General features: G+C 47.1%; 1 protein-coding gene across 6 annotated transcripts in view; it reads right to left on the bottom strand.

Annotated features, from left to right (window-relative positions):
* Positions 1-15,178, bottom strand: part of Atp8a2 (ATPase phospholipid transporting 8A2) — a 538,932-nt gene that overhangs the window by 458,580 nt on the left and 65,174 nt on the right. For all 6 annotated transcript variants that reach the window (XM_050152334.1, XM_050152332.1, XM_050152331.1 and 3 more), the window contains exon 2: positions 2,568-2,712. In XM_050152334.1, coding sequence (XP_050008291.1) covers positions 2,568-2,668 — 101 coding nt within the window. In that variant the 5' untranslated portion in view covers positions 2,669-2,712. The remainder of the gene's footprint in view (positions 1-2,567; positions 2,713-15,178) is intronic.

Genomic DNA, 15,178 nt, shown 5'->3' with positions numbered 1-15,178 from the left:
GGGGGCAAAGGGCTTATTTCAGTCTAAGGTCTTCAGGCCAACATGATGGGAAGTCAGAGAAGGAACTTAAGGCAGGAGCTGAAGCGGAGACCATGGAGGAGTGCTGCTTACTGGCTTGCTCTCCATGGCTCCTCTGCCTGCTTCTTACACACCCAAGTACTACCTGTCAAGAGATAATACTATCCAAGTGGGCTGGGCTCACCCACATTAACCATTAATCAAGAAAATGTCCTCTGTGGACTTGCTGTAGGCAATGGAGGCATTTTCTCAACTGAGGGTCCCTCTTTCCAGGTGACCCTTGCTGTGTCAAGTTGACAAGAAACTAAACAACATACTTCCTATAAAAACTAGGGATGGGGTGGGGGATCCCCATTTTATTGTCACTGTTCCGAATCACCACAGAGATACCAAAATTGGAAAAAGCAAAAATACATTTTGAAGAGGACTAAAGTTTTTTTAAAGTGATGCTCCAATCTAATCTCGCATAATATTTAACTTTTAAAAAAATGACCTTAGTGGGTTTTGCCAGGAACTCAATAGAAATATGAAAGGCATTCAGACTTGGCGTTACATGGCCAATGCCAGGCTCCAGTGACTTTTCGTGTATTCAGAGTGACACAGCCATCACTCCAGGCAACACAGCCGTCACTCTGCATCTCCCGTACCGTCACCTTCCTTCACCAGCTCCAGGAACCACTAATGGACCTCAAGATACATCTCTCTTTTAGGTATTTCACATAAATCAGTGCATACAAATTGAGACTTTTCATGGCTTGTTCTCTCATTTAAGAACTTTTACGTTTTATCCATGTTGTAACATTTTATAGCCAGACAATATTCCATTGTGTGGCTTGTCCACACTTCATAGACTCATCCAATTGAAGACGTGTGTGTGTGTGTGTGTGTGTGTGTGTGTGTGTGTGTGTGATGGACACCATAGTCCTGCTGCTATGAGCATCTGTGTGCAAGTGTTCGTGAGGACCTCTGTTTCCACGTGTGTTAGCTATGTATGTAGTCTTGGAATTGCTGGCTCTTGTGCTAACTTTCCCCTGATCCTTTTGGAGCCATGCCAACCCGCTCTCCACAGCAGCAGCCCATCTCTCATTCTTACTGACAATGCATGAGGCTCCAGTTTCCCCTCTATTATTTTATTACAGTTACCCTGATTTGTAAAACTATAACGGGCTGTTTGTGATATCTGCAATGTCCCGTATTTCAAAACAAGACTACGTATTCAGGAATGAAGACTCAGATAGCCTAAGTGTCACTTTTTAAATATAAAATGTGTTCGAAGGGCATTCTTGAAACACAAAATAAAGCCACACAACCTGACGCTCCTTTAATAAAATAGTTTTGGTTGTGAGCCTAGCCTTTAACGGCTGAGACATCCCTCCAACCCTCCCTTAATAAAATAAATGCACATAGGTGTGTTGTTATTCTTTCCCAAATCTTATCCAGCTATAGAAGCGACCAACAAACAGACCTTGCCGCAAGCTAGGCAGCCAGTGTGGCATTACTGGGGTAGTGTAATAGTTAGATATGTAACAATAACAAAGTTTTAGCAAAGGGGGGGGGGAGAGAGAGAGAGAGAGAGAGAGAGAGAGAGAGAGAGAGAGATCACACGTGCACTAGGCAGCATTTCAATGACCTGCACAGGACCTGATCCATCAGTGCCTTCCAGACCTGATTATGGTGATCTATGTAGCTCACAAAACTATCCTTGGAAATCACTCTCAGAGGTGAAGCTGGTCAAAGCCCCAAAGTTCAATGACATTTCAAAGTGAGCTAACACCAAGCTAAGAAACAGGTTTTGCACAGCAGCTGGAATGTGCTTGCTGGTCAGGTGAGGAGGTTCAATTTCTAGCCTTCCCACCCAGTAGCTATATATGTATATAATATGAGCATAGTACAACATGTCACATCTGTGCACTCCAGTTTCCTGATCTGGAGCTAATGGCTTGCTCCACGAGACACTGGAGATGCTGGCACCGCTAATGCCTCTAACATAGTGGCCAGCAGACAGAGAACAGACATTAGGCAGACACTAAAATGCTAAATGTTACCTTCCCATCATTTTCCTGCTGACTCTGGACAAAGTTTCCTAGCAAATAAGACCCTTGGCAAATGCAGTGGGTCCCTGGGAAATGAATGTGAGCCCCTGTGGCCTGTGGGATTCCCCGTGAAAAGCACTTCCCCACAGACGTTTCGCAAACTCCTCAAGAGAGCTACGACAAAAACAGCCATCAATGAGGTTACATGGAGACTGTGGGGATTCTTGGAAGGCAGTCCAGGCAGTGGACACCTTCACTTTTTGGCATTAGAATAACTTCTGCGGGGCTCACAGAGGGACTGGGCACAGCACTGCAAAGGGAGAGGACACAGCAACTGTGCTCACATGGCCCGGTGGGTGGGTACCGAGTGTGGACCTCTCTGGGCTCATGGTGGGTGCAGGAGAAAGAGATGCGAAGTGTTGGGGAAAGCAAGTAGACTAAGGATTGGCAGGGTGATGGAAAACCCATCCCGTGAAGGTGAGCGCTGAGCTTCCCCCCAGCTGCAGCTTCTCCTACCTTATCTGGTTGTCGCAGAATTTGTTGAGATGAGATTGGTTGAGGTAAATTATGCGGGCCGGTGCCTCTAGCTGGTCTCCAACAGACGTGGCCCGGGACATCTCATCCTCTGCCTTCTTGTAGCCCGCAGAAGAACGAACGGGTCCTGCAGATGAGGCGCGGGGCAGAAAACAAATCACAAAAGAAGTCAGCCTCCAGGCCCGAGGCTGCGAGCGCGCTGCAGGCGGGGACCAGCCGCAAAGGATGCTCTGGAGAGACTAGGGCTGCCTATGTACCTTGGCTGCCCCTGGAGACTAGACTGTAGCCACAGCCGCCAAGGCAGCAGCGGCAGGCCCAGCCCCACCCAGCCGGGCTTTGGACCTGTGAGTCCCCACCCACCCCTCGGTGACTTGAGACGCCCCACCTCGACCTGTGAATAGGCCCCACCCCAGGGACCCCGCCTCGCCGTGGATTTGCGGAGGTCCCGCCCCTGCCTGACGCCCTGCCCCTCCGTGGACCAGTAGAGTCCCCGCCCCTCCTCGGAAGCCCCACCCAACCTGGACTTGTGGAGACGGTTCCCCAGGCTTCTCTAGATCTGGTCTTGCCAGAGACCTCACCCCGCCCTGGACCTTCAGGAGGCCCCGCTAGCCCAATCCCAGTGCTCCGGTGCGTCTCGGCAACCCAGAGCGCACGCGAGGATGGAGTTGGCCGCGTTTGTAGCTTGCGGTACCCGCGCTGGCCAGGCAGGTTGGGGGCGAAGGCAGAAGGGCCACTTTAGATTGCCTGAGACCTCTCTAGCCAATGGAGTCAGCGGAAAAGCCAAAAGACAACCACCTAGCCGAAGGACTCCACTTAGGAGCTGAGTTTTGGGCCCTAGGGAGATGCCCCAAGTGCATTATTTACAGAAACAGGAGGTGAAAGCACCTCTGCGCTGTGGCATCAGGGTCCCGAGTCAGGTGAGCAGAACTTGCTCCCACCACCATCCTTCGGAGTTCTGCAGTTGTTCACAAACAAGTCAGATCATCCCAGCGGCTCAATTTCACCATGGCCAGCTCCGGTCCAGAACACGAGCTCTCAGTTCCCTGCTTAAGTAGTTTCCATGGTTCCCACACAAGCTTCCCTGTCTCCCAGTTCTATAAAATTGATAGCAAGCCTTGTCTCGAAGCTTTGAGTGAGCTAAACTCCCAGGCACTTTTCTTGAGGTGTATGCAAAAAGATATACACACCGCACTCATGCAAACACAGACACACACGCACACACTCCAACTCTGCGGGTGGAACTTTGTTCTCCTTAAATATTTATCCAACTAATACCATCCTCTCTACCTAACAAAGAGTGTATTTTGCACCTCATTTTAAAAGCATGCATCTTACTGGAGTAAACTTCCACTTGCTAGCTACACAGAAACCTGTTAGTGACGTGGAGAGAATCTGGAAGACTAAAGGTTGGGTTAAATCATTGTGTTAACTTGACTGTAAGGATTCCAATCCTTAACAAGAGAAAAGGGAAGCTGAAAGGCAAAGTGAGTGTCCTGAGCTGACATGCTCTCTAGACTAGTGAAGAAGGGTTCAGCCTGCAGTAGGGTAATGCCTTCCCCTTTCCCAAAGCACAGAGCAACGTGGTAGGTTCAGGCTTCGGTGCTCACGCTTGGGTTCACAAGCCAAACACACCTGCTTTCTGCTTCTTCATGAATGGGTGCACCACACCCAGGCTATTTCTTACTGCAGGACCAATCCCCTCACCATTTCCCCTTTCGCCACCTGCTTTCTAGGGTCTGCCCTGGCCAGAAGACACTGCCAAGCCCTCTCATTGCAGAGAGGGGGTAGCAGGAAACAAGAGTGTCTACTTCCATCCTAACTACACCATCGCCTCTGCTTCCTGGATTTCAATCAAGGAAGAATGGGCTTTGTTTTGTTTTGATTTAAGTTTCTTTTATTTTCCTCTTTCTGCAGGCTAGGAATAGAGCCCCGGGCCTTGTGCGTGTTCTACCACTGAACCCTATCCCCAACCAGGCTGCATTTTAAAGCCCCCGCTACTTGCAGACAGATGGAGACTATTTTTGTGACTAGTTGGTAGAAAAGGACAGTTTGTCTCTCTGCCACTTAACCTGTGCTGTTTTCCGCCTCAGCGTTCATTACATCACCTGATAGTATTTATCGGTGATGTTTTCCCAGACCCAACAGCCCAAGCTCCAGGACAGTAGGGATCTGTTTTGTCTACTACAGTCACCTGAATGAGACTCCCAGAGTTCCACAGCCTGTCACGTGATGGGAACCCATAAAGGATGGCTTTGAGTTTTTCAGATAGACCTATGTGATAGGCACAGAGGAGGAAAGCCCTACCATTTGTGTGGATCAAACAGTCCATTGCCAGGACTGCACTCACTTAGTGGCTCTCCATTCCTCTAAGCATCACATCCCTGAAACCATATCACCAAGGGAATGCCCACTATTTCCTACTTTGTGGACCACATAGTTCCCGATTCATCACTGTATGGCTTTGTAAGTGATACCCATAAGCAGCCACACCTGAAAAGTCAGTAAGATGCTGCTAAGATCACAAAATAGGAGGTCTCACCTCTTGTCATCAAAAATATCAAGAAGTGTAAAGAATCAATTGACAGTCTACACCATTAGAGCTACCTAGCCGTGAGTGACAGCTTTAACCAAGTAACTAAGAGTGGGATTGAAGGGTGAGCGAGGTCAGAGGCCATGACTTTCTGCTTTGATTGGAGAAGTGGTTGGAAGATATAAGACCCTTACAAGCTGGACATAAACCCTTACGTTAGGAAAGAGGAGGGCATTGTGGATGAAAGCCCAATTGAATAATAAGTAGACAAAAGTTGTATTGGGGGCCAACTGAAAAATAAATCCGTGTTGAGGGTTCAAACTGAGGAAGAGCAGAAAAGAAACTCTGGGAATAGAGCCAGGGCAGACTGCAGATGACATAAAGGGTCTAGAAGGGCACAGACAATGTCGAAGCAAGAACGATGAGCGTTCATCAGCAATGGACAAAGTAGCAGGAGACAGAAGCAAGCTGGCTGTATAGAGATCCGCTGTGCAGTCTAGCTGCAAGCCAGTAAGTGCATGGCTTGAGTGAAGAATGAAAAACATGCCAGAAGGAAATGGTAAGACTGTCTTCTGAGAGAGGGAAACGGGTTGTGTGGGTTATAAGGGGAGAGAATGAGTTACCTGAGGTTTAAAGCAGACTGGGATGAGATAGGAACAACATAGTAATGGCAAGCAGTTAAGAGTACATACTACTCTTAGAGAGGACTCGAGTTTGGTTCCTAGCACCCTTGTTAGGTGGCTCAAAATGGCCTATAAATCCAGTTTTAGGCAACTTGATACTACTGGTCTACATGGGCACTTGCAAGCATGCGACATATTTACACACACATAGGCATGATTAAAAATGATAAAAGCATGAGAACAATAGTTTACCCAACATTTACAATCTGATAAGTACTAATAATGGCAAAAGATTATTGACACAAATAAGAGGTAAAGAACAAGACTGACGTTGACTCTCCCAAGTTCCTAGCATGCCACAGTGCTAACCTTCCTTTACTCACCGGAGCCAGACTGGGAGATTTGAGTCTATGAAGAAAAAGTCAAGAGTTCCCTAATGCCAAGATTCGGATAAATTCTTCTACCGCCATGACCTCATCTTGACCTACCCCTGGGCTGGAAGATACGTTTTCAAAAGAACACAAATTTGTATTGCCTAAGGGGAACACTGTGCCATATATAGCAGAGCCCATTATGGTGAAGGTTTCAAATTTGGACTCCTGAGACAAACCCTGAGTTAATGCATTTTGCAGATACCACCTCACAAAAGCCAAGTATATGCTTATAACTCCCCCAAATAAACAGGCACAGTGTCAGCAAATAGAGGGGGTCAATAAATACTTGGTAGATGAGAAAGACACCAACGGGAAGGGAAAGGATTAAGAGAACAAGACTAGGTGAATTGACAAGTGCTCAGTTTGCACCCACAGAAGAGGACAATCGCAGAGGACCATCCGCAGAGGACAATCGATGGCCAAGGCTTTGAGGAACTCACCTTGCCTAACCCTGAACAGTGGCTACCACATCAGCAGCAGTCGTAAGTTTATGATGGATGAATGCATCTAAACCTAATGGATCAGATACCTCTGGAAGGCACTTATCCATCATGGTACCATGGACTTCTTCCTTCTCTGGACATTGACCCTTCTCCTCTCAGGGACAAGTCAGACACCAGCAGCCACATCTGTGCTGGGCAAGTCTGTGGACTCAGTGCAGTTCTTTGGACTGATGATGGCTAAATGCTCCAAGGGGAGCCACAGTGAATCAGCTAGCATGGGAACCAGGAAGGATGGTCTCCGCCCGTGGCTGACCTGTGGGCACACTCTGGCAGGTCTGAAGGCTTCTCCTGCCCACTAAAGGGACCAGGAGACAGAGGAAGCGTTTCCTTTGAAATAAATATGAAGCAGCTGAGTTCCCCACTCCATCCCAGCCATGTTGAGGTCTTTGGTTTCCATGAGCTATACCCTGATCATTCCATCCATTACTCATAACCAGGTATAGCAACTAATGCATGAAAGAGCCCATAGAGAACTTATGTTACCCTGTAAGACAGGAGAGCAAGGAAAGTGAGCCAGAAAGAGTAAACTGCTATTCACTTATAGTTCACTCTCAAGTGTTCTAGATTTCTCAGACATAGGGCTCAGTAGATTAGTGGTTCTCAACCTTCTGATGCTATTGTCCTTTATTACAGTTCATGATATGGTGAACCCCAAACATAAAATTATTTTGTTTTCTGAGATTACAGAATCACATCTCAACTTGTGGCTTTTCTGTGGGAACTAGTGATCCAATTTGAGGTCCTGATTCTCATACAACAAGTCTTTTAGCAGCTAAGCCATGGCCCCTACAATTGTGAACTCTTGATGATGAACTCACAAGCGAAGCCTTCTTAACAATCATAAAACATCTTAGAGCATAGGAAAGACAGGACTAACAACCAGCTTTGCAGGAACTTGAGTCCTGGTCCCCTTTCACAGGCTACCCTTGTGAGCCTAGCCAAGCAGCTGCCTGCTGAGCCCTGGTTTCCTCATCCACAAAATTGAAATCGATTATAGAAATCAAAGGTTGATGACTTTTTGAAAAGTGCAAGTCACTAATATTTTAAGCTTTGTGGGCCATGTGTGACCTCTCGTATTCCTTCTCCTCCTCCCACATCCTCTTCTCTTCCTTCATTTTTGAGCACAAACATCTTTAAAATTTTTTCTTGTTGTGTATTTCTTCAGAGTTTCCCAAATGCCCTTATGTTAAAGGCTTGGCCACCAGCAGCGGCATTATTGGAAGGTGCTTTAACCTACTGGTGGGAAGGCCTAACGAAAGGGAGTTAAGTGGCTGGAAGGGATATAGGGACTCAGGTCTCTCCCTTTCAGTCACCATGAAGTGAGCTCTTTCTTCCATCATGGGCTCCTTCCTTGATGCTCTCTGCCTTACTGCTGGACCAGAGTCCACAGGACCAAGCGACCATGAACTGAAATCTCTGAAAGCCTAGACCAAAACAACTTCTCCCTACACTATTTACTCAGACATCTTGTCAGTGTTGGAATGGGAACGGATACCCCTTTTACCTCACAGCTCAGCTTGCACCTCCAAGCCACAGTTTGCTAAGCACTTACATAAGCAGTTTTTTTTTTCAGTTAGATTCTACCCTAGCTCCACCTCCACGAAATAATAGCTTGAATATTACCGCACACACTGCTAGCAGAAGTGGCTGTTTGGACTTTTATAATGAGGGATAAGAGATTGATATGTCTTTCCTCACTTGAAAAGCATACAAAGGTGGCTCTCCCTGTGTCTCCAGGCACACTTCCCCTCTAAGGAAGCAGTCCCATGGCTGGTTACAGAGGCATGCACATACACACAAACACAAACGCATGCACACACACACACACACACACACACACTCCTCAAAGTTTCAGGCTCCGCTCTGGCTTCCACACCGTACTGACAAAGCTGTTTCGTGACTCTTGAGAACACAGGCACACAGCAGCAGCTCTGGTGCCGGGGAGCACTGGGGCTCATGAGCCCTCCTAATCAAGCAGACACAATGGAAATGCTGGGCAAATTCAAAACGTGGTTATTTTCGCCTTGGCAAACATATTTCAGAGGCTTTTCAAGACCCCACTCTGCACAGACTGTTTCTCTCCAAATATAGCAGACGTGATCCACTCCTACCAAGAGTTCCAGAGCTCAGAGCACAAAGGGAAGATGACAGTGATGGGTCAGGGCTTCTTATTTCTGTCAACACTTACTGGATTCCTTTATCTTTTTTCCACGGGAACAAAGAAAACGCAGCAGAAGTAATTGCTTGTGGACTGTTTATGACTTGAAATATTGTGGACGCTGGATTCACTCAGTTATTAAATACCTCCTACATGTGAGGCGTTCTGGTAGGCAGTGGGAGGAAGAAGCACAAGCTAAAGGCACAGATTTCTGTCAACTCGACACAAGCTGGAGTCACTAGGGAAGAGGGGACCTCAATCGAGGAACTGCTTCCATCAGAGAGTCCTCTGAGCATGTCTGTGGGTCATTTACTTGATTAATGATTAATGTGGGAGGTCCCAGTCTACTGTGGGCGGTGCCATTTTGGGGCAGATGGGCCTGGGACGTACGAGAAAGTTAGCTAAGCAAGCCAGTAAACAGCGTTCTTCCACAGCTCTTGCTTCTGGTCCTGCTTAAGTTCCTGCCTTGACTTCCCTCCGTGATAAACCTGGGCTGGGACAGGTAAGCCAAAGAAACCTTTTCCTTCATGGTGTTCGTCATGTCAGAGAACCAAACTGTGACACCTTGGTTTCAAAAGACTTGCAGTATAAGCTCCCTCCCGAAAACCAGTTCTGTGTCTTCTGCTAACTCATCCTGTAAATTAACCAAAGATAAATGCACTTTTCTGGAAACATAGTCCATAGATAAACCCAAACTTTAAAAAAAAATCTGTTTTTCATATCCTCAATTAAGAAGACTTTTTTTTTATTCCAGGCTGGGTTAGCTAAGGATTAAATACAAGTGTAGTCACTTTTTATAACAATCCCTTCTGTTAGGCGAGATTCTCCACTGCTCCTGGGACCTAGAGTCTGGGATACAGGCATGGGTATCAGCTTTCAAGCCCACTGAGAATCTCACAGGGTCAAATCATCACCTGCTGCTCATACAGAGGGCTGGGTCCAAGATATTCCTCTCTGCTTTAGACACCAGAGTCTACTAATGCTTGAGCCCCTTCCACAACGGCATGACATCTGAACAACACCCACGCCCACCCTCTCACTCGCCTCCAGATCATGCATCATGCCTGACACAGCCCAAATGCATACGGACACTGTGCCATGCTTCTTGGTTATCTTCCTGACAGTCATTGTTGTTTTTAATACACATTTCCTACCCACGGTTGGCCGAACACTCAGATACGGACTCTGCCGGCATAGAGCACCAACTCCAGTTTCCAAGTTTATCCCACGAGAAGAGCGAACTCCTTTGCTGTCACACATGTTGCCATTTCAACCTCCCTTCGCAGAAACATCGTCCCCTTTCTGACTTCAGCTTTTGACACGTGCTCCGGGAGGCAGAGCTCATGGTCACCCCAGCCATGTGTCTCCTCATGGGGCACAGAAGACATTTAGTAGACAAGCTGAGGGCTCGAGCCAAGTAAACACAGGAACCTCACCTTCACCCTTAAGTGGGCACAGGAAGATGCAACTCCTCAAATTCTATGCAGCTACTCTGACCGCCTCCCTCTGCCAAGACAGCTGGGGAAATGAAAACGTCTGGTTGCTCAGAACTTATGCTATTGGGAAAGTTCATGTGAGCCACTTTCAATGTGTCTGATAAACGATGCTTTGACTCCACTTCATTTCTCTTGTGCGGCTCGTTTAAATGATCCAGCATGAATGGAAGGGAGGGGCGGGGCTATGGAGAAGAGCTGGGCTCCTTAGCAGGAGTTGCCTGCCGCCTCCTCTGGCCTACAGAATGATGACCCGTTCTTCCTGCTCGAATTCGCATCTACAGCCTTTGCACAGTCTGCTTGGCTTTATCAAAGCCAGCAGTGTCCCCAAGTGGCTCTGCCCCACCCATGCAGACAGCAGCATCGGCCACCTCCTGAAGTCCTCTGCTCACAGCCTCATTAAAGGGTCCCTAGGCTCAGCAGCTGTCCAGAAAGACCCTAAACCTCCAGTCATCTGGCAGATCAGGAGAGCAAACCCTGTTGACCCTCACGTCATCGTTAATTCTCTCCCATAGCAGAGAAAGGAACCGAGACGCAATACCTGTGTTTTTTCCTCCCCCCCCCCCCCTTCCCCTTTTAACTTCTCAAAGAGCAAAGGCAGAGGCAGCTTCTCCTGCACTCTCCTGATGCCATTCTCCAAGTGATGCCTAAAATCCCACGGAGGCGCCTCTCTTTCCATGTAGAAAATGCCAAGTTCTGAACCATCCAAGAACTCTGTATGTATGCTAAAGACTGGGAGATTCACAGGTGGCTCAAAACCAAAGGTTGCTCTTCCGTGCCCCTGTGCTTCTTGACATGGTTTTTTCTTCCCCTGGAGATGGAGGCTCCAAGTCCGTGGAAGTCAGATGTCATGCACAAGGCAAAAGCAGATTTATTTTCTTAACTGTCACTTAAGACACTCCAGTTTGCCGTGTCTGCTCACCCTCACTGGTCACAGGAGCCCAGTATCCGCTTCCATCAGCGATCTTAGTGCAACTTCAGAGTGTATGTAGTAGTCAGACATTAGCCAGTCAGCGGAGGCCAGCTCGTCAGCCCCACGCTCAGCACGCTGGCAAAACACACTTCCCCCAGTATTCTGGATTTTCCTGACTTTCTCACTGATTTGACATTTTGCGTATCGCATTTTCTTCCCAGACACAGAAGTGAGAATGCTTAAATATAGGAATATCTGTTAAGGCAAAGGCAGAAGGAGTGTCTGCCTCGCAATATCCTCAGCCCATTCAGCACCGTCAGACCAACCAGGTTTGCCATGTCACAGAGGGGCCACTTGCAATTACAACTCTAAAAAGCGCATCAGGCCCAGCAGCACAGGCTTGTGACCCCAGCACTCGGTAGGTGGAATTCTAGTACAAAGCCAGGCTAGGCTACATAGTGAGTCTGAGGATGGCCTGGGCTACATAGGGAGACACGACCTCAGGAAAACAAAAATAAATGTGTGTCTTTTGTGGAGCCTACCATTATTCTAAGCATCCTATTTTCCCTGACCCATCTACTCCCTTCAACAGTCAATACACTCACTGTAGAGATAATTAACAATAAGGCAGCTAATAAGGCTGCCAGTAATGACCCAGCTAGCCAACATCCAAATTTAATTTCCTGATTTTTATGAGAGTTATGTTATGACTGTTTCAAGGAGTATCCTAAAATGACAATCAGGGTTATTATCAGCTGAATCTTTTATCATTCTGAGTTCTTGTCGGAAAATAAAAGTTTGCTACTGAAGTCAATGCACTAAAGACCAAGGAAAGGAAAAGAAAATGAGAGAGAGAGAGAGAGAGAGAGAGAGAGAGAGAGAGAGAGAGAGAGAGAGAGAGATTTCACAGGCTCACAGGCATCCAGGTTTAACCACTTTAAGCCCAGAAAGCCAACCCCAACTGCTAGAGATTAACTACCCTGGAGTCAGGAACACACAGAAGAAAACAGGATGTCAGGATACACAAAATATTGAAGACAAGCAGTTATCCATCCATGGAAAATTCTAAGCCTTCTGTGCATCAATGCAGGAGTCAAAATTGTCCCTGGATATAGAAGAAAGGAACCTTGGACCCCGGGGGTGGGAATACAGGCTTGCACAACTACTACAGGGATGGGTCTAGAATTTCTCTAAAACACTGAAACTAGGAACATCGTTGGATCCAGCGACACCACTTCTGAAGAAAGCGGACGCAAGCACACAACAGGGGCACCTGCAAACTGGGGATTGGCACGGTGTGAGTCACAATCTCCAGTTACAGAACCGGCCTAAGGGCTGTCCATAGCGGGTGGGCAGAGAAAATGTGATGCACATATACACAAAAGTATATGCACCCACCATAGTGTGACTCTGCCACAGAGCAGAGCGAGGCTGCGCCACTAGCAGGAGAGTGGCTGGGAGCACAGAACATGGCCTTCAGGGGAATTAATTAGCGAGGCTTAAACCGGCAAGTGTGTTGGGAAGAAAAGACATGAGAGTGGAAAGGGACTATCAGAACGGGGGCTCAAAGAGGGAATGGCAGCCACTGATCAAAGTACATCAGATGTGGTGTATGCCACAGTGAAACCCATAATTTTGTGCAATTACCATACACTCTTTTTTTATTTATTCATTTATTAAAGATTTCTGTCTCTTCCCCACCACCGCCTCCCATTTCCCTCCCCCTCCCCCAGTCAAGTCCCCCTCCCTCGTCAGCCCAAAGAGCAATCAGGGTTCCCTGTCCTGTGGGAAGTCCAAGGACCACCCTCCTCCATCCAGGTCTAGTAAGGTGAGCATCCAAACTGCCTAGGCTCCCACAAAGCCAATACGTGCAGTAGGATCAAAAACCCATTGCCATTGTTCTTGAGTTCTCAGTAGTCCTCCTTGTCCTCTATGTTCAGCAAGACCAGTTTTATCCCAGGCTTTTTTCAGACCCAGGCCAGCTGGCCTTGATGAGTTCCCGATAGAACATCCCCATTGTCTCAGTGTGTGGGTGCCCCCCTCGCGGTCCTGAGTTCCTTGCTCGTGCTCTCTTCCTTGTGCTCCTGATTTGGACCTTGAGATTTCAGTCCGGTGCTCCAATGTGGGTCTCTGTCTCTGTCTCCTTTCATCACCTGATGAAGGTTAATATTCAGGAGGATGCCTATATGTTTTTCTTTGGGTTCACCTTTTTATTTAGCTTCTCTAAGATCATGAATTATAGGCTCAATGCCCTTTATTTATGGCTAGAAACCAAATATGAGTGAGTACATCCCATGTTCCTCTTTTTGGGTCTGGCTTACCTCACTCAGGATAGTGTTTTCTATTTCCATCCATTTGCCTGCAAACTTCAAGAAGTCCTTGTTTTTTACTGCTGAGTAGTACTCTAATATGTATATATTCCATACTTTCTTCATCCATTCTTCAATTGAAGGGCATCTAGGTTGTTTCCAGGTTCTGGCTATTACAAACAATGCTGCTATGAACATAGTAGAGCATATACTTTTGTTGTATGATAAGGCCTCTCTTGGGTATATTCCCAAGAGTGGTATTGCTGGGTCCAGGGGTAGGTTGATCCCGATTTTTCTTAGAAACCTCCACACTGCTTTCCATAGTGGTTGCACTAGTTTGCATTCCCACCAGCAATGGATTAGTGTACCCCTTTCTCCACAACCTCTCCAGCAAAGGCTATCATTGGTGTTTTTTTATTTTCGCCATTCTGACAGGTGTAAGATGGTATCTTAAAGTTGTCTTGATTTGCATTTCTTAAAAATCCAATTTTTAAAAAAAAAAAGGCTCTTGTATTTAAAGTTCTTCTAATCTGGTATGGAAACATGAGGGCCAGAAAACTACACAACACTGAATACTGAGTGCTGCCCTCCGCCTGGAGTGCCTTTTCCTCACTCTGTGCCCTGTCTGCCTACAACCCACCATCAGGACACGGCTTAGGTTTTCTCTCCTCTGAGGTGTATGCTAATAACCCAGGCTTGGTTAGATGCCCCTGCTTTAGGTGCAGCTGATACGGTTCCAAGAAACACCTTGCTAAAGCTTGCACACCCACGCCACCCATAGCCACGCGGTGTGTGCAGCAAATGAAATGCTAGCAAGAGGCACTGCCAGGGATGAACACCAGACAGTGGTCTCTTTGGCCACGCCTGTCCTCACTCTTGAGAGGGTTCACGGCTCTACAATGCTCCCTTTGTCCGTTATCCACTCTCACCCTTTAAGGCTGTTTCACTCTATTCTGTAAGAAATGCTTAGTGTCCACACGACTGTATCTCACACGAGGTCCTCCAGTGGGGACTGCAAGGACTGGGAAGCTGAGGGGGCACAGATCCCACTCAGCTGTAGTCAAACTCCCTTTGCCTTTCCAAACCACGGACAGGTAAGGACTGCCTTTCCTTGGACTATGGGAGTCCATCGCTTCGCTCTTACAGTATCCCGTGGTGTAGGCAACAATCCTCCTTAGAGTCCTTGTCTGCCTACTTAGCACTTGTCCTAAGCCCTTTTGAGGTTCTTTTCTATTATCAAAGTCCTGTGTGTATATTCCCAATAATTCTATTAATGTCTCATCTGCTTTAAATGATCTGTGCAGTCAAATCACATCAGACATTACCATCCCTTTAGGTGAACAGCTTTGGGATTGGGTCTTGGAATTTTCATAGTAAAATGAGTTACTCCTATTATAATATCTTAATAGCAACCCTATTAGTCCTGGACCCTGTGCTTAACTGCTGTATTAATTCTATCTCCTTGCCTAAACAGCCAACTTACCCTCAGATGGTCCTATGGTGATCTAACTACATCTATATGGGGTCCCCTTGATGATCCTCAGACATGAAAATTGGCAAGAGTGGAGGCTCTAAACTCTTCTATGACCCTTTTGGCCATAAGCAGCCATATCAATTGGACACTATCTCC

This window comes from Alexandromys fortis, unplaced genomic scaffold (assembly GCF_014885135.2).
Source record: "Alexandromys fortis isolate MF-2015 unplaced genomic scaffold, M_Fortis_MF-2015_v1.1 scaffold_75, whole genome shotgun sequence".
In the NCBI taxonomy this organism is placed as follows: Eukaryota; Metazoa; Chordata; class Mammalia; order Rodentia; family Cricetidae; genus Alexandromys; species Alexandromys fortis.
Note: the sequence above shows the minus strand (reverse complement) of the source record. Positions and strands in the feature narration are given on the sequence as shown.